General features: G+C 49.5%; 2 protein-coding genes across 2 annotated transcripts in view; one reads left to right on the top strand and one right to left on the bottom strand.

Moving 5' to 3' along the window:
• Window positions 1–15,118, bottom strand: part of LOC119383124 (ankyrin repeat and sterile alpha motif domain-containing protein 1B) — a 108,614-nt gene that overhangs the window by 72,884 nt on the left and 20,612 nt on the right. The window lies entirely within an intron of this gene.
• LOC119383128 (uncharacterized) lies at window positions 6,249–8,339 on the top strand. The gene is given in 2 exon segments (XM_049412424.1): window positions 6,249–8,213; window positions 8,215–8,339. Coding segments are annotated over 2 exon segments (2,034 nt in total). The 5' UTR covers window positions 6,249–6,299; the 3' UTR covers window positions 8,335–8,339.

Raw genomic sequence — 15,118 nt, 5'->3', positions numbered from 1 at the left:
TAAAGATTTACAGGCGAAATATTTAGTTACAAACAGTGCGAGTAGCTTTAGTAGGCCTTCACCTCTTCCATACATTACGCACTTCCAAGGGGTCCATGACGCTAGGCAAAAAGAAACTTGGAGGACGCTTAAGCTTCGCCTTCAAGAGTAGAGCGCGATAGAGTTATTCGGGCCCCGTGCGCATCTCCTTTTCAACTGCTAACCTGGCTTCGGTTCTCGGTGGACGCCGCAACCGTGCCGCAAGGAAACAAACGTCTGTGGCGTAATACTGGCAGTTTCAAACTATCCTACAATGCCTACTGCAAGTACAGTTGCGCAGTGCCCACTACGCCATAATTCTTTCGTTTGCGAATCAGCGAAGGGCCCACGACGCGTCCGTAAGGCAACACGCGAACCTATGCAGCTGCTCACTTTGTTGATGCTTTTGTTGATGTTGATGATAAAATATGTCCTCGGCGCTTCTTAATGGGTAGGCCTTTAAAACAACCACTCGTTGCACAATTCACCTGTTTTAACGCCTGGCGCGATTCTACGCCTGTGCCACGCAATATTAAATGCATTGAGGATCGAGAGTCCTCCCACTACATGACATTATTATAGGGCTTTTTTTCTCTTTTTTTTTTCTTTGAAGCAGTTCCAAGCAATTGCGTGGCTCTGTGGCAGAATACCTGCTTGCCACGCAGAAGGCCGGGGTTCGATTTTCACTCGAACCGAATATTTGTATTATTTATTTCATTTGCATCTTTCTCGATTGCTCGCTCACGTACAACGCTAATTTTTTGCTCACAACAAAGGACGCCGACGCCGGAATTTCAGCGAAAGGAGCTATTTAACGCTATCGCGTTAATATACGCTGGCTCATTATTTTGAGGTTATAAAGGGGTACAGATGAGGGCTGGGGCCCTCTTTTACTGCTAGCGCTGGTTGTCCAACTGGTGTTCCCCTTACTTAGAACCGTGCTTTCTACAAGGGCAACAGATACAGCGTCATGGTTTCCCAATCCTGTCCGCATCTCATTTCTCTCCCTTTTATCTGACCGCGTTTCTCACCCAAGTATGTGAATACTTATGTGCGGCAATCCAATCTTTCATTGATTCACCCCTATATTCATCCCCATATAGGCCGCCCCTCCACCGGTGTAGAGTAGCAGGCTAGAGCACACTATCGCTCCAGGCCGACCTCTCTGCCTTTCTGTAAATAAACCTCTCTCTCTCTCTCTCTCTCTCTCTCTCTCAACATAGGCCGCATGAAAATCCCGCTGCGTGATCCAAAAGAGCCGTCCCGATACGGTTATCCCTGAAGCGGTGCGAAATAAATTCTCGAAAGCCGCTGACGCTTTATGCCCCGTCGAAAGCAACGTAATATTGTTCAACGCGTTCTTAAGACAGCGGAAAGCGAAAGCGACCTGCAAAAATCGACACGAATTCGAGGAAGTAGAGCACACTATAAGAAGCCAGCAGGGGGAAAATAGTTTTATCCTACAATATGCACAAAGGTAATGAAACTCCTATACAGGTGCTATGTGTATACACACTGCCTATAGGAGACGACCCAAAACAAAAGTTTGCGCAGCAGAAAGAAAAGAAAAGAAAACTTGGAGGACACTGCAGTTTCGTCTTCAAGAGTTGAACGCGATAGCGTAATCGGGCCCCATTGGTATACGTCTTCTCATAAGCCATAGGCAGCCTTCGCTTGTCGGTGGACACCAACATTCGTCGTTTTAAAAACCCACCCAGAATGCATGCCTACTGCATGCAAGTATAGTTGAGAAGTGCCCGCTACGCCTATACATTTTGCCATCTTTTTTTGCGAATTAGCGAAGTACCCACTGCTACGCGTCTATACGGCAATATGCGTACTTACGCAGCTGCAAACTTTGTTGCTGCTGTTGCTGATGACGATTATTAATTATGCCTGGGCGCTTTGTAAAGGGTGGGCCTTTAAACCACTCACTAGTTGAGCAATTCACATGGTTTGACACCTGGCGCAATTCTACAATTCTGCCACGCAATATTACATGCGTTAACGCGTCTACTCTCACTATATAACGTCTGTGTAGGTTTTTCTTTTTTTTTTCACAACGTTTTCAAGCGCAGGCGTGGATCTGTGGTAGAACCCCTGCTTGCCACGCCGAAGGCCAGGGTTCGATTCTGCCTGGGACCCACGTTCTTGTATTATTTGCATCCATCGCAATTTTTCGCTCATAGCAAACGACGCCGACATAGAAATTGCTGCGACCCGGGCTCCTTAACGCTATCGCGTTACAAGAACAAGAAGGATGCTGGAAACGTCCGCTTTCGCTGGCAACAAGCCCAGTTGAGTTATCACAAAGAAACTACGCCGTTTGTAATAGCATGCGACATCGGCGTAAACACCTCGCTCTGACCTTTCGTGCGGAAAGGTGGTATTTTTGGCGTCCATGACCTATGAACAAGTATTGTGCACGGCACTGAGTATGTTTTAAGAGCTCACTGACTTAAAGTCTCTCAGTCATTCACGCACGTGCATGTGCGAAGCATGCGTGCATCGGAAATGTCATTATAACGGAATTTGAATTTATTTATTTATTTATTTATTTATTTATTTATTTATTTATTTATTTATCTGACCTTTGACTGAATGACCTTTAGATCAACATGCACCATGTAGCAATTTCGTAACCCCACCCCTTATACAATGCCTTTTAGAGATTTTTTTTTAATGAAGAAATGTGATGTGATTAATTCGTCCGCAGCGACCAACGAAGGACGCACTTCACATGGGCTGCGCCGATTTCCTGGCTTCATCCCGGACAGTGAGACCCTAGCGCATTTTAATCGGCGTCATCGGCTTCCTAACGACGAAAGGAACTCAGAGGCACCAACCAGAAGTACGTACGACGACGAGTGACCATTCTAGGCCAATTTTTTTCCCGCGGCCACGCCGGATGCCTCGCTAGGCCTACTGCGCCGCGCCGAGGATTACGGAGCTCGGCGCCGCAGCGGCGCGTCCGCCAGCTGCGCCGCGCCGTCGGCCGAGCCTGCGCGCCGTAGTCGACCATGAAGGTCGCCGTCGAGGGAATCCCAATTTCTCGTGAAGAACTAGCCGCCACTGACTGGCTCACAAAAGTAAACAAGCTCCGGGTGGCGCGAACAGCACCAGGGTCTGCCGTACCCAATTCCCCCGGAGATAAAGCGGGACCGCATCAACCGCCCCAAGTCAACAAAGGTCATGCCTCGGGTGCACCTGTAAGGAAGACGTCAACCGAACTCACGCCTCGACAGCGAGGAGGCGTACTAGCCAAAAATTCTGTAGCTTCAAAACAGCCTCGATTACCGAGCGACGCACTCAAGCTGATCGTTCGCCCTCATGGCGGACTGCTACTTTCCAAGATTTCGACCTACAAACTGCTGGAAGCGGTGTGCAATGCTGCTCGCTTCACCAGAGACGCCGTGCGTCACGAAGACCTAATACAAGCCAACCTAATTCAGAACACTTTCGCGTACTGCACCCCAGATCTCGAAAGAGCTGAGCGGGTCCTACAAGTCAAAGAGATCACCATCGACAACAAGGACTACGAAGTGTCCGTCTACTGTGCTCCCGATGATAGCTCGGGCCGTGGTGTGATTCGCGGAGTCGACCTCCGACTGGACCGAGATACGATTCAAGCAGAATTACAAGATAACCGCAACCCGCCCATCGTGGATTTTCGGCGGCTCGGGAACACCACCGCAGTACTCATCACGTTCGCTCAGCCTCAGGTACCGGCATGGATTTACTTTTGCAACAGTCGACACAGATGTAACTTATTCAAGAAGAAGTACGAAGTGTGCTATCGCTGTGGCGAGCTCGGTCATCGAGCTGACGTCTGCGCTAGCCCAACTAAGAAATGCAGAGGCTGCGAACTACCAAATCCGCCGACTGACCACACGTGCATACCAACCTGTCGTCTGTGCGGCAAGGAGCACCTCACGGGCGATAGCCGCTGCAAGGAAATCTTCAGGATCCCCTATACCGTCAAGCGCCGACAGTGGGAAAAGCACAGACAAGCGGAGGCACACAGAAGCAAGACACAAGAGCCAGGCAAGCAACAAACGCTTCAGCACACCAGTCGATGGGACCAGCAACGCTCCGGCAGCAGGCAGAGGCAGCGGCAGGACCGCTCGAGCTCCTTTCCACCGCCCGAGTCTACCACCCCCAAAGGGCGATTTCAGACTTCCTCCCAGAACAGAAAAGAGCCGCCTGCAGTCACCCAGCAGCCTGGAGCTTCTTCTCTGCAGCATCCGCCTGCGCCACCGTCATCTTCCCCCGACCCAGAAGGACATCAACAACCGGTGAGTACGCAGGAGGGAACTCCCAGTACTTCAGACACACATAAAGCGATTGTAGAACTGACAGCAGTTATACAGCAACTCATAGTTCGAGTGGAGGCTCTCGAACATCGAGCCACGTCACACACCCTATCTCCGCCGGCCGCGCAGTCACCACCTACGGTAGAACCTATGGAAATCGCGCTTTCCAGCGGACACAAACACAAACGCAAGGCCCCGGCTGACAACGATCCTAAAGCCGAAGACTGGCAAACACGTCTCGACAGACTCGAGAAAAAATACGAACTCACCCACACTCACATCAGGGCTCTAGAAGCGCACATCGAACGTTCACTTCACACAATCGGCTCACAGGTCGCCCAACAAATTGAGAACCTGAGCAAAACCATAGAAGCCCAGGGAAAACCCCCAGCTATCGCTGAACCCGCGGCCGCTGTGCCGGCACTCCCTCCAACGCCAGAACTTTCCCAGCCTAATCATGGCATTCAGCTCGGCTAACACAACCGTCTGGCAGTGGAACTGTCGGGGGTTCGCACGAAAGCGTCCGGTCCTCCAACAGTTCCTCACCGCAAGTGATCGCCCCGAGCTGATAGCCCTCCAAGAAGGGGGAAAGAACACGCAACTTGCCGGTTTCACAACATACTTTTCAGAACGAGTAAAGCCTCAAGTAGCCACCCTCGTCAAACGTAACCTCACGGTCCTGCAGCATAATTTGGATCCTACCTTCCCCGAACACGTATTGTTAGAAGTATTACCTCGAGCCGGGCGCAATCGTCGCACTAGTTTGTTTGTGCTTAATGTCTACAGCCCTCCACGGGCCCGTAAAGACGTTTTCGGACCCCTTTTCCTCAGTGCCCAGGAGCTAGCGCGAGGGCGGCCTCTCCTTATCATCGGTGACTTCAATGCGCATCATCGCGCTTGGGGCTACCACTACGACTCGGCCAAGGGCAGACGCCTCTGGAATGACTGGCATACCCACCAGCTCACCCTTATCACAGATGTCTCCTACCCCACTAGGCTCGGTTCAGGCCTACACCGAGACACAACGCCAGATCTCGCCTTTACGAGCTACGGAGTCGAAGCTTCTTGGTGTCATACTAACGAAAATTTTGGAAGCGATCACTTCATGCTCGAGATCGTGATAAAAGAGCCCACGAGGCAACGTACACGGCCGGCTAAGGTGATAGACTGGGACCTTTTTCGCGCACACAGGAAAGAACAGGACGCGCCTCCCACCATTACGAACATCAACGCATGGACAACCGAAATTGTCAAACAAGTGGCGGACGCCACGCAAACGGTCGACGTGGAAGACGCAGTCCCTTACTGCGACCGTTACTACGCCCATCTCTGGAAGCGCAAGAAGTCGCTCGAGGCCCTGCTGTCCACTCGAAAATGGGACCGCGATATCCGCCGTCGGCTGGCACGCGCCCACACAAACATAGAGAACTATGCAATCGAACTCACCCGGCAGAGCTGGTACAACATTTGTTGCCAAATGAACAAGACCCTTAACACTCGAAAAACGTGGAGCCTACTCAGACATCTGCTGGAACCAGCTGGAGGAAAGCTCCAAGCACGCCAACAGCTAGAGCGAATCTTCCACTTGTATCCTGGCACGCCAGATGAGCTCAAACAAGAGCTGACACCTACATTCGGCCCGAACCGGCAACCAGCCTCCCCTTTTATCAGGGTTCGGACAATCCTACCTTAGACGCTCCGATCACTTTAGCTGAAGTCCGAGCAGAACTTAATCGCCTTAAGACCAACTCAGCAGCAGGCCCCGACCGCATTTCTAACACAATGCTTAGGAATCTAGACGACGCCTCTATTCATGCCCTCACCGACTACCTTCAAGAATGCTGGGCCAGCGGTACCATTCCGAAAGAATGGAAGTGCGCCGATGTAGTCTTTATTCATAAGCCGGGAAAACCACCCACCTTGGCCAACCTCCGCCCCATTTCTATCACTTCCTGTGTGGGGAAGTTGATGGAACGCGTGATCCAGACTAGACTCCTTCGCTACCTCGAAGACAACCACCTCCTACCAGACACGATGTTCGGCTTTCGCCCTCATCTAGCAGCGCCGGACGTTATGCTTCTTCTTCATCACCAGGTCGTCATGCAACGCACCCTTGACACAAAAGTCATTGTTGGTCTCGATGTTGCCAAGGCTTTCGACAACGTCCTCCACGAAGCGATTCTTCGACAACTACAGACCCTTGGCGTCGGACATCGTACGTATGCATACGTGCGAGACTTTCTCACCGACCGAAAAATAAAACTGGGCGTCGGCACGGCAAATTCCTGCATCGTCTCTCCTGGCAACCGCGGCACACCACAAGGCTCCGTTCTGTCACCGCTGCTTTTTAACGTCGCACTGATAGGACTACCTAAGCTTCTGGCTGACATCCCCAACTTACACCACAGCCTGTATGCTGACGATCTGACTCTTTGGATCACGCAGGGCAGCGACGGCCAGATCGAAGAGGCTCTCCAGACCGCCATCGATCATGTCGGTAGGTACCTCGATACAGTTGGCCTTAGCTGTTCGGCGACTAAGTCAGAGTACATCATCATCCCGTCCCCAGGACGACGTGCACCAAAGGTACTTCCTGAGATGAACCTCCAGGTCCAAGGTAACCCCATCCCTCGAACGGATCACATCAGGATTCTAGGCCTGCACTTACAGGCAAACGGCAGCAATACTATTTCGCTCCAACGCATCGACCAGTCGGTGGTACAGATCGGACGCCTTCTCAAGCGAGTCTCCAACAAACACCGAGGTATGCGAGAGTCCAACCTCCTGCGCCTCGTCCAAGCCTTCATCTGCTCCCGCATCACCTACTCTGCACCTTACCTACGTCTCACCCGCGCCGAAAGCGAACGGCTAGAGACGACACTTCGTAAAGCATACAAAACGGCCCTGAGTCTTCCCATGTCCACAGCCACTCACAAGCTTATGGCTCTCGGCATCACCAACACAGTGAGCGAGCTGATTGAAGCTACCCTCACCGCCCAATATGAGCGGCTGTCACTCACACACGCCGGCCGAGCGATACTGCAGCAAACTGGGATCTCACCAACGAGGGCGGCCCCCAACTATGCAGACCTCACACCAGAATATCGTCGAAGTCTCTGCATCCCTCCCATTCCCAAGCGGATGCATCCGGAACACCACGAGAGATGGGCCGACCGGGCACGTCAGTTCGAGAAGCGCTTCAGCGGACGTCCGGACGTCACGTATACGGACGCCTCTTACCACCCCTCAAAGCCAGCGATGGTGGCGGTGGCCCTCGCCCCCTACCGTAGCTGGCACACAGCATGCAGCATTCGCAAAACAGAAACGGTCACCGCAGCAGAAGAGGTTGCCATCGCGCTTGCGCTAGCTGACCCTACTACCAAAGTTGTCATCAGTGACTCTCAACAAGCCATCCGCAACTACGATGCCGGCCGCATCTGCCGCCAGGCATTACACATTATAATTTCTGCTCCCCTCTCTTCTACATCCCGTTTACTCCTTTGGGCTCCAGCCCACGAGTCGTTGAGCGGAAACGCCCAGGTGCACACACTCGCCCGAGATCTTAGCTGCCGAGCCGAGTGTAGGGTTCACCGCGTCGCTTCCCCTGATACAACTATGCCGCGCGACTCACTACTCACTACTTATACGGACATCCTCCAGTATTACCGACTCGGAAGATGCGTATATCCCCCTGCACACCACGATCTAACAAGACGTGAGGCCGTCCAATGGCGCAAACTACAGACAGGCAGCTTCCCACACCCCCTCTTATACAGCAGAATCTTTCCGGAACGGATAGCGCCAAGGTGCAAACATTGCTCATATCCGGCGACACTCACACATATGGGGTGGACGTGCACGCACTACAACACAGACAACACAAAACACTCCAGAGTCGTGGGAGTCCCTCTTGCGTACCTCCGAGCCAGAAGACCAACGCCGGCTCATCCAGCGCGCGGTGGAGGCTGCGGTATCCCAAGGGATCCCCGCCGACCTCCTCTGAAATAGCGCAACCAGTCTTCTTACTGGTCCCCTCTTTATTATTATTTTTTTGTTTGTTCTGGGAGCAATAAAGATACCACCACCATATAGTCCCACGTCCCAATGTAACACTTCAGTGCATGAGAAGCTCGCACGTAGCGGAGGGCTCCGGTTTAATTTTGATCCCCATATGTTCCGCGTACACTGGAGCTTCAAGAAAGAAAAAAAAGAAAAAAAAAAGAAACGTAACGTTAAGAACCTACATAATAGAAAGCAGCAGTATGTCGCGACATTAAGGCCGGGACCCGGTGAGCCAGAGCTAAGAAAAAACGAAATTTTACACCGGAATATGGAGACATTTCAGAATCGCGAAGCCGTTTCTCTCGATCCCTCGCATTAATAGTCTGCTGATGCCCGCACTGATGTCACACGCTTGCAAACTTTGCCCGCACATGGCCAATGACGTACGTAGTTTCCATTTACTGCAATATCACAAATCAGCACCACGGACACGCTTCGTTCTAAATATAAACTGACAAAAGGCCCCTTTTGCATTCGCCAAGGGCACCGTGGCCAAGGGCGACTCGAAGAAGCCATCTTATTCTTTTTCTTCTCAGTAGATGTATTGATCCCCTCCCGGCCCCCTCCGAAAGCTTTCTGCAACTAACGTCGTTTTGCACTGAATCCAGGATCGGAGGCACTGCAAGCTTTCTGCACGTCACCTGGTTTTGCACTGCCTCCGAGATCGGCCCACCTTTGACCAAGCGACGACGTCATGTGGTGACGTAATCACAAGATTACGGTTTGTTTTTACATCACTCGTGTTGGCGCCGACTCCGACGGTCAATTTTCGCGTTTGATGAGGCATCTAAGGCTCTTGCCTTAAACGGACACAAGAGAATAACGATTTTTCTCGCATTAAGAAATTACTGTTTCGGGATACCAAAATCGCCGCGCTCGCTACGAGAAGACGCTTGGTAAGCGAGAAAACGCGCAAAAAGAAAACGCGGCTGACGACACCACCTTGAAATTCTCGCAGCAGTCGTCGTGACGTCATAAATTTTGACGGCGTCTACTAGGGCCTACGTAGAATTCTCAGTCGGTAAAAATTAAGTACATTGTCCTCTGAGGGGGCCAGAGACTTAACATACTAAGTTTCAATGAATTTCGTTGATACGAAAAATTCACTTCGAAATCCGTGAAGGCAGCGCAGAGATTTCGGCGCGAAATTTAAACTTAAAACTTTCACCTTGATTTTCTCTTCTATGATGGTGAAATTAACGACATTAGTCTTTTTGGCGTTCAGTTGATCAATATATACCGATTCATTGTTTCACTTTAGTGTCCCTTTAATATCGGAAGTTTAGAACGCCTTGTGACTCTCTCGAAAGCACAAGGTGATTTACTGTAAAGGACGCGTAATTAATGCACACAGCTGCACGCTGCGAACACTTCAAACATGACATGCCTCCCAATATGCCATTCGGTATGAGGTCAGTGTCACTGACTCTTTCCCCAAGGCAGTGGGCAAACGCACTATACCTTTCACAAAATATATCCGTGTGTATAACAATCTGGGGCGCTTGTATAAACTATTTACTAAAATTACAGCGTCCTTGATTCCTTTAAATGTGGCGTCGCACTTTATTGAAAATATGTAGAGTGAGGATCACTGCAGGCGAATAATCTGCATGGTCAAGGTTTCGAAGCATTCGCGTAAGTAATTTCCTGTCCAAATATCGATCACCAACACGATCGCCAACAGACCGGTCGATTTGCACCAAATAAAAACTAGAGATCAAGCCTGCTGCGGGTAAGTGTAAAATATACAAATAACCTAGAAGAACGCTTTATTTCTACCAAATATGAACTCGGCATTGATTTCAATTCTCCCTGGACACTATATAAGAAACATAGAAGCAATAACTCTGGCACACAATTTCCTGCAAAGGCCGTAATTAACACTCGTATAGCTTAAACTTCGGTAGAACACAACATGTCCCCAACTGCCAACCCCATGCAAAGTGAATCTCTTACGCAGCAATAAACAAAGTACGTGCTTGATTGAACACACCTGAATGAGATCTAAACGAGTATTTTGCAGTCACCTCAGTCTTTATTGGGCCACAAAATTTACCTTACAGCGCAAATAACAGGACACAGGACCACGGTGTGACAAGGCAAAACAAGGTCGGTATTGACCGATCAAAAGAGCAGACGCTTCGACGTCGTCTTCCTGAGAGAAGCGGTGGTTGCTGCTCGTGCTCCTCACTTAGTTGTCCTCTGTCATCCTGCCGGCTTTTAACCGTGACATCAGTCGCGACATCATCTCCTAAAAGTACACGCGTGATTCATGCCCTTTATAACTATATATCTGTAGTCGCTGCAGGATTTCTTTCCCCCAGGACACAGGGGAAATTTTCTGCACGTTTTTCACAACCTCACTAGACAGCTACAAAAAACAAGTATTTAAAAAATCTTAAGTAGCACACAACTGAACCGTACACCCAAATATTTACACGTGCAACGAGACGCTTAATCAGGTTTGCTTTTTTTTTTTACCTTAACAGGAAACATGAGAAGGAGGGGGAAAAAAGAAATGTATGGCTGGATGGAAGGGTGGGTGTATGGACGGGATGGATGGATCACAGAGACGCAAGCACAGCCAGTCACAACCATTGAACACTATCAGCACTGAATCACTGCATGACAACGTCGTTGTTTAAGAATACATAGTGTAAGCGTTTCTGATGCGCCTCATCACTTTCATCGGTACATAATAATCGTCAGCCTATTGTTGTTTCTGGCGGGTATTCTCTGGTACACGACCGAGTAAACGCGTTCGATCTGTTTCCGTCATTCCAAGTGGTGGAGGTGCAAGGTTCATCAGCCTCTGTCCTTATTGGTCCAGCCCCCAAAACGTAGCACGAATGCAATCGGAAGCAAGGTCTTTGGCCCGCGTATTACAAGTCCTGTGATGCGTCTTACAGACGAAAACAAAGAGAGAGAGAGAGACAGTGCTAAGGAGACAAGACCCCTTTCCTCCTCCTTCTCTCCTGATCTTCTTTCGCGACAATCGTCAGGTCTTTCGTGGAAACGAGCCGTCCACAGCAGCAACGGCGGGACCTACAGCTACTCGTACAAAGCCGCTCTCCTTTTGTCGCCGTGGAAACGAGCCAGCCCGCTGCTGCCGCTGCCTCCCCTAGTGCTAGCACAGGGAGGCCGACGAGAACGCGAGCTGCTCGGAAAGCCACCGAGTGACAGCCGCTGTCACGCGCCGCGACGCTTTTACGGCTTTCGTCTGCGTTGCACGACGGCGAGGCAAGGACGCGTCGGGCACAAGCCGCCCCTGCACAACGAAAGCCGCAGTAACACAGCGTTGTTGCTGGCAGCCACTTGCAGTGCACGCCCTGTAGAGGATCTTGAGAGGTCGCTCAGGGAAAATATATATTAAAACAAACATGTAGAATGGGATGCGGCAAATATAAAAATGATTTCCGAAAGAACGCAAGTATAGTGTAACTGCTTTCACCGAAATTCCATATTGTACGTGAAATTCAGTGAAAGATTAATGCTTTATTCTTATCGAAGCTGCACTGAATCAACCATTCGCATCTTTTCTGCGCTATTACTTTTCTTTAAAGATTCCTCGATTGCTCCAATGCTCGCTTGCACACCGTAATGTGCGCTCGTACACATCCGGACCAAAGTTTCATGGTATGGAGAAGAAGCTAGGGCTAAGAAGACAAAGGCCTGGTCATTTAATGATGTTTATTTCCCCTTTCGGCATGTCAAACCGTTGCCACGAATTAATGTAGTGGACCCTCAGGCAATCGTTTTCTCCCTGGAACAAAAATAAAAGATTTTATTTATTTATTTATTTATTTATTTATTTATTTATTTATTTATTTATTTATTTATTTATTTATTTATTTATTTATTTATTTATTTATTTATTTCTAGAACGCGACAGGAGCACTTAAAACGTTTACTAAATTTCGCGCAGTTAACGGGATCTAAAAGATGCAGATATGTGTAAAACAGCCCGGAAAACTTGCGAACGCAGTTTTTTTTTTTTTTTTAATCAGAAATGGGAAAACGACTCAAGCTCAGCGCAGCGCGAAAGAACTCACACGTTCAGTGCGGCGCCCTCTATGTAAGGGCACATGCAGTACGCGTGCACGCTGACGGGTGTAGGAGCACATTAAAGCCAATCGTAGTTTAGAACATGCTCCTAACGAAGGAGGCCACCTGGAAGTAAACAGTTCTTACAAGTGAAAAATCTCTGCGAACACCGCCACTTGGCGATCATACTTCCAAAACTCTGAAGCTGCAAGCCCTATATATCTGGGGCTACTTCGTAGCTGAACGCACTGTCACATCGGATGGTGGATGGCCCATCTGAAGCCGCTTGCGCAAACCGAAGGAACATTATTTCGCATTTTACACAAGAAGGACGGACGGTGACTGAGACGACCTTTAAGTTTGGACACCGGCAGTCTCCGCGGTCCAGGCGACAATCTCACATATACGTGGGATTGCTCAACTTTGCAGCCCGCCGATTTGCAAATGCCGACTCACAGGCGAATATTTTTCCTCTTCGTTTCCACCATTATTTATTTCTTCATTTTATGGTTACGTAACGCGGTGGGCCTCAAAAGATGAGAATCTCGTGCTCCTGTTTACCAATAAAGGGGTCGTGAACCCCTTTAGTGGTAAATACCACTAAAGGGGTCGTGAACCCCTTTAGTGGTAAATACCACTAAAGAACGAGCGTAACCACTAGCGGAACGAGCGGAATACCCCTAGAACGAGCGGAGTCACAGGGGTTGCGCGTTCGCTCTTCTCTCGTCACGACGAGTGCGCTCGTCGGGACGAGAGAAGAGGGAGGGATGGCACGGGGGAAACAACAACGTCCGCGAGCGCCGTGACTTAGAGCGCGCGTGATGAAACGCGATCATTCTCTTCCCGCTGTGATTCCTGTGCGAGCCAGTGTGGCTACTGTGTATAACGTTAGTGGACTATGGAGCGGGACGCCGGCAGGCGGCGGGATCCCGTGGTAAGAAGCGCATCGGATCCCAACGCCGCTGTTGACATATGTCGGCTATTGCCCAATAGCGTGCTATCTGCTTTTTGACGTCAAACAGCAGGTACCAGCAGCTCCGAAGAGAGTGAGCACAGGCCTCTGTATGAAAAAATGGCGCTTGAGAAAATGGCGACTTCGGCAAAAATGGCAAAAGAAAGGAAGAGCGTGCGCAGAAGAAGGACCGGCTGCGTTCCAGGATCAAACGTAGGAAGAACAACCAGACCAACGCCTTGAAAAATCGAGCAAACTACAAAGGATTGTATGAGTACATATGCTCTCTATATTAGGTCCCATGGTTACATATTGCAGGTTTTGCCTGCGGCTTGTAGCCCAGCACGAGACCTACTTCTGCATATTTCACCGTATTGTGATCCCTTACAAGATTGCTTATTAAACTAATTTTTTAATTGGCCTGTCTATATTGGCGGAACACGGGCGTTGTATGAGCGTATGTTTATTCGCTCGCAACAATGTGACGAGACTGTCGCAGCTAACACTAGTCAAGCTGTTGTTTCATGATTACTTATTATTTATCTATTATAACCAAGTAATAAGCACACAAAGGACGAGTAGGTGGAGAAAGAGAATAAACGACCGAGCACGTATACCGTAGAGGCACGTATCATAACGGTATTATGTACCACTCTTTTTTTGCCTTTTTTAAGCTCGTCTAAGCGTTAGCTGCGACCCCCCGTATTATGACGCGAACTTCGCACCCGAAAACGACAACACAAACATTTCAATTTCGAGGGCAATCTAACACGTAAAGGAAAGAAAGAAAAAACGAATAGGGGAACCCGAAAGCCGCTTGACATAGCTATTTCTCCTTTCTCCCTTCTTTTCGTCCTTCCTGACGGCAACATAAACCTCAGCCCAAAATTGCATTTTGTAATACAAATCAAGGAAACAATTCAGCAGCCAGGAAAACGGAACGGCGGGAAATATAAAGCAGCGCTTTTTTTTTTTTTCTAAAGCGCGCTCGATAACACAGAAGTCGGAAGTCGTGTATCACAATTTGTCGACCAGCTAGCTACGCTCTATCTTACCACCACAGGGTTCGACGATAAAAACTAGAAAACCGTGAAAAGCAAAAACGAAAACTCTGCAAAACACGTGCGCGCGGAGGCTTTTCGCGGCATTTGTTTTTTCAGAGAAGTGCCTTCCCGCCGATTGTCTCTCCGAGCCAAACAAATCTGACCAGTAATGCTCGTTCTGTCTTTCTCAGCGTTTTAGTTTTGTTTCCTTAGCACTTTGCTTATTTTTTTTCTTCCTCTTCATGCGGAACGCGTGGAAAACTCGACACACGTGCGACTCGCAAAACGCTGCCATGGAAGCAGAACTGAAGCAACAAACAGCAGCCGCCGCAGGTCTAGCTGCAGGTGCACGGCAAAACCTTTTAAAACAAAAGCTTTTTTTTTTTTCAGCTATCTTGTCTGGCTCGTGCTGCGGTTGGCGAATCGTCCCATTTCCACGGAGGCTGCCTGCCGGCTAAAAACCTCGGCTTTCGCGAGGCGCTGCAAACGCGTGTATACAAGCGGGCATGGCAGACAGCCATTAACTGCTGGCATAGGGTCTCCCCGTTAACTACTAATGCCCCCTTTCGACCCTAAATAGCGTGCGTGGAATTCGCGAACGTAAATGGCCGAATGGCGGATGAAATCTGTCACGCACAAAGCTTTTACCGAAGCAATGGACATATGCAACGAAGCTTTTTTTTTTT

Source organism: Rhipicephalus sanguineus, chromosome 2, assembly GCF_013339695.2.
Source record: "Rhipicephalus sanguineus isolate Rsan-2018 chromosome 2, BIME_Rsan_1.4, whole genome shotgun sequence".
NCBI classification, from domain to species: domain Eukaryota; kingdom Metazoa; phylum Arthropoda; class Arachnida; order Ixodida; family Ixodidae; genus Rhipicephalus; species Rhipicephalus sanguineus.
This window is presented reverse-complemented; position numbering and strand designations above follow the sequence as displayed.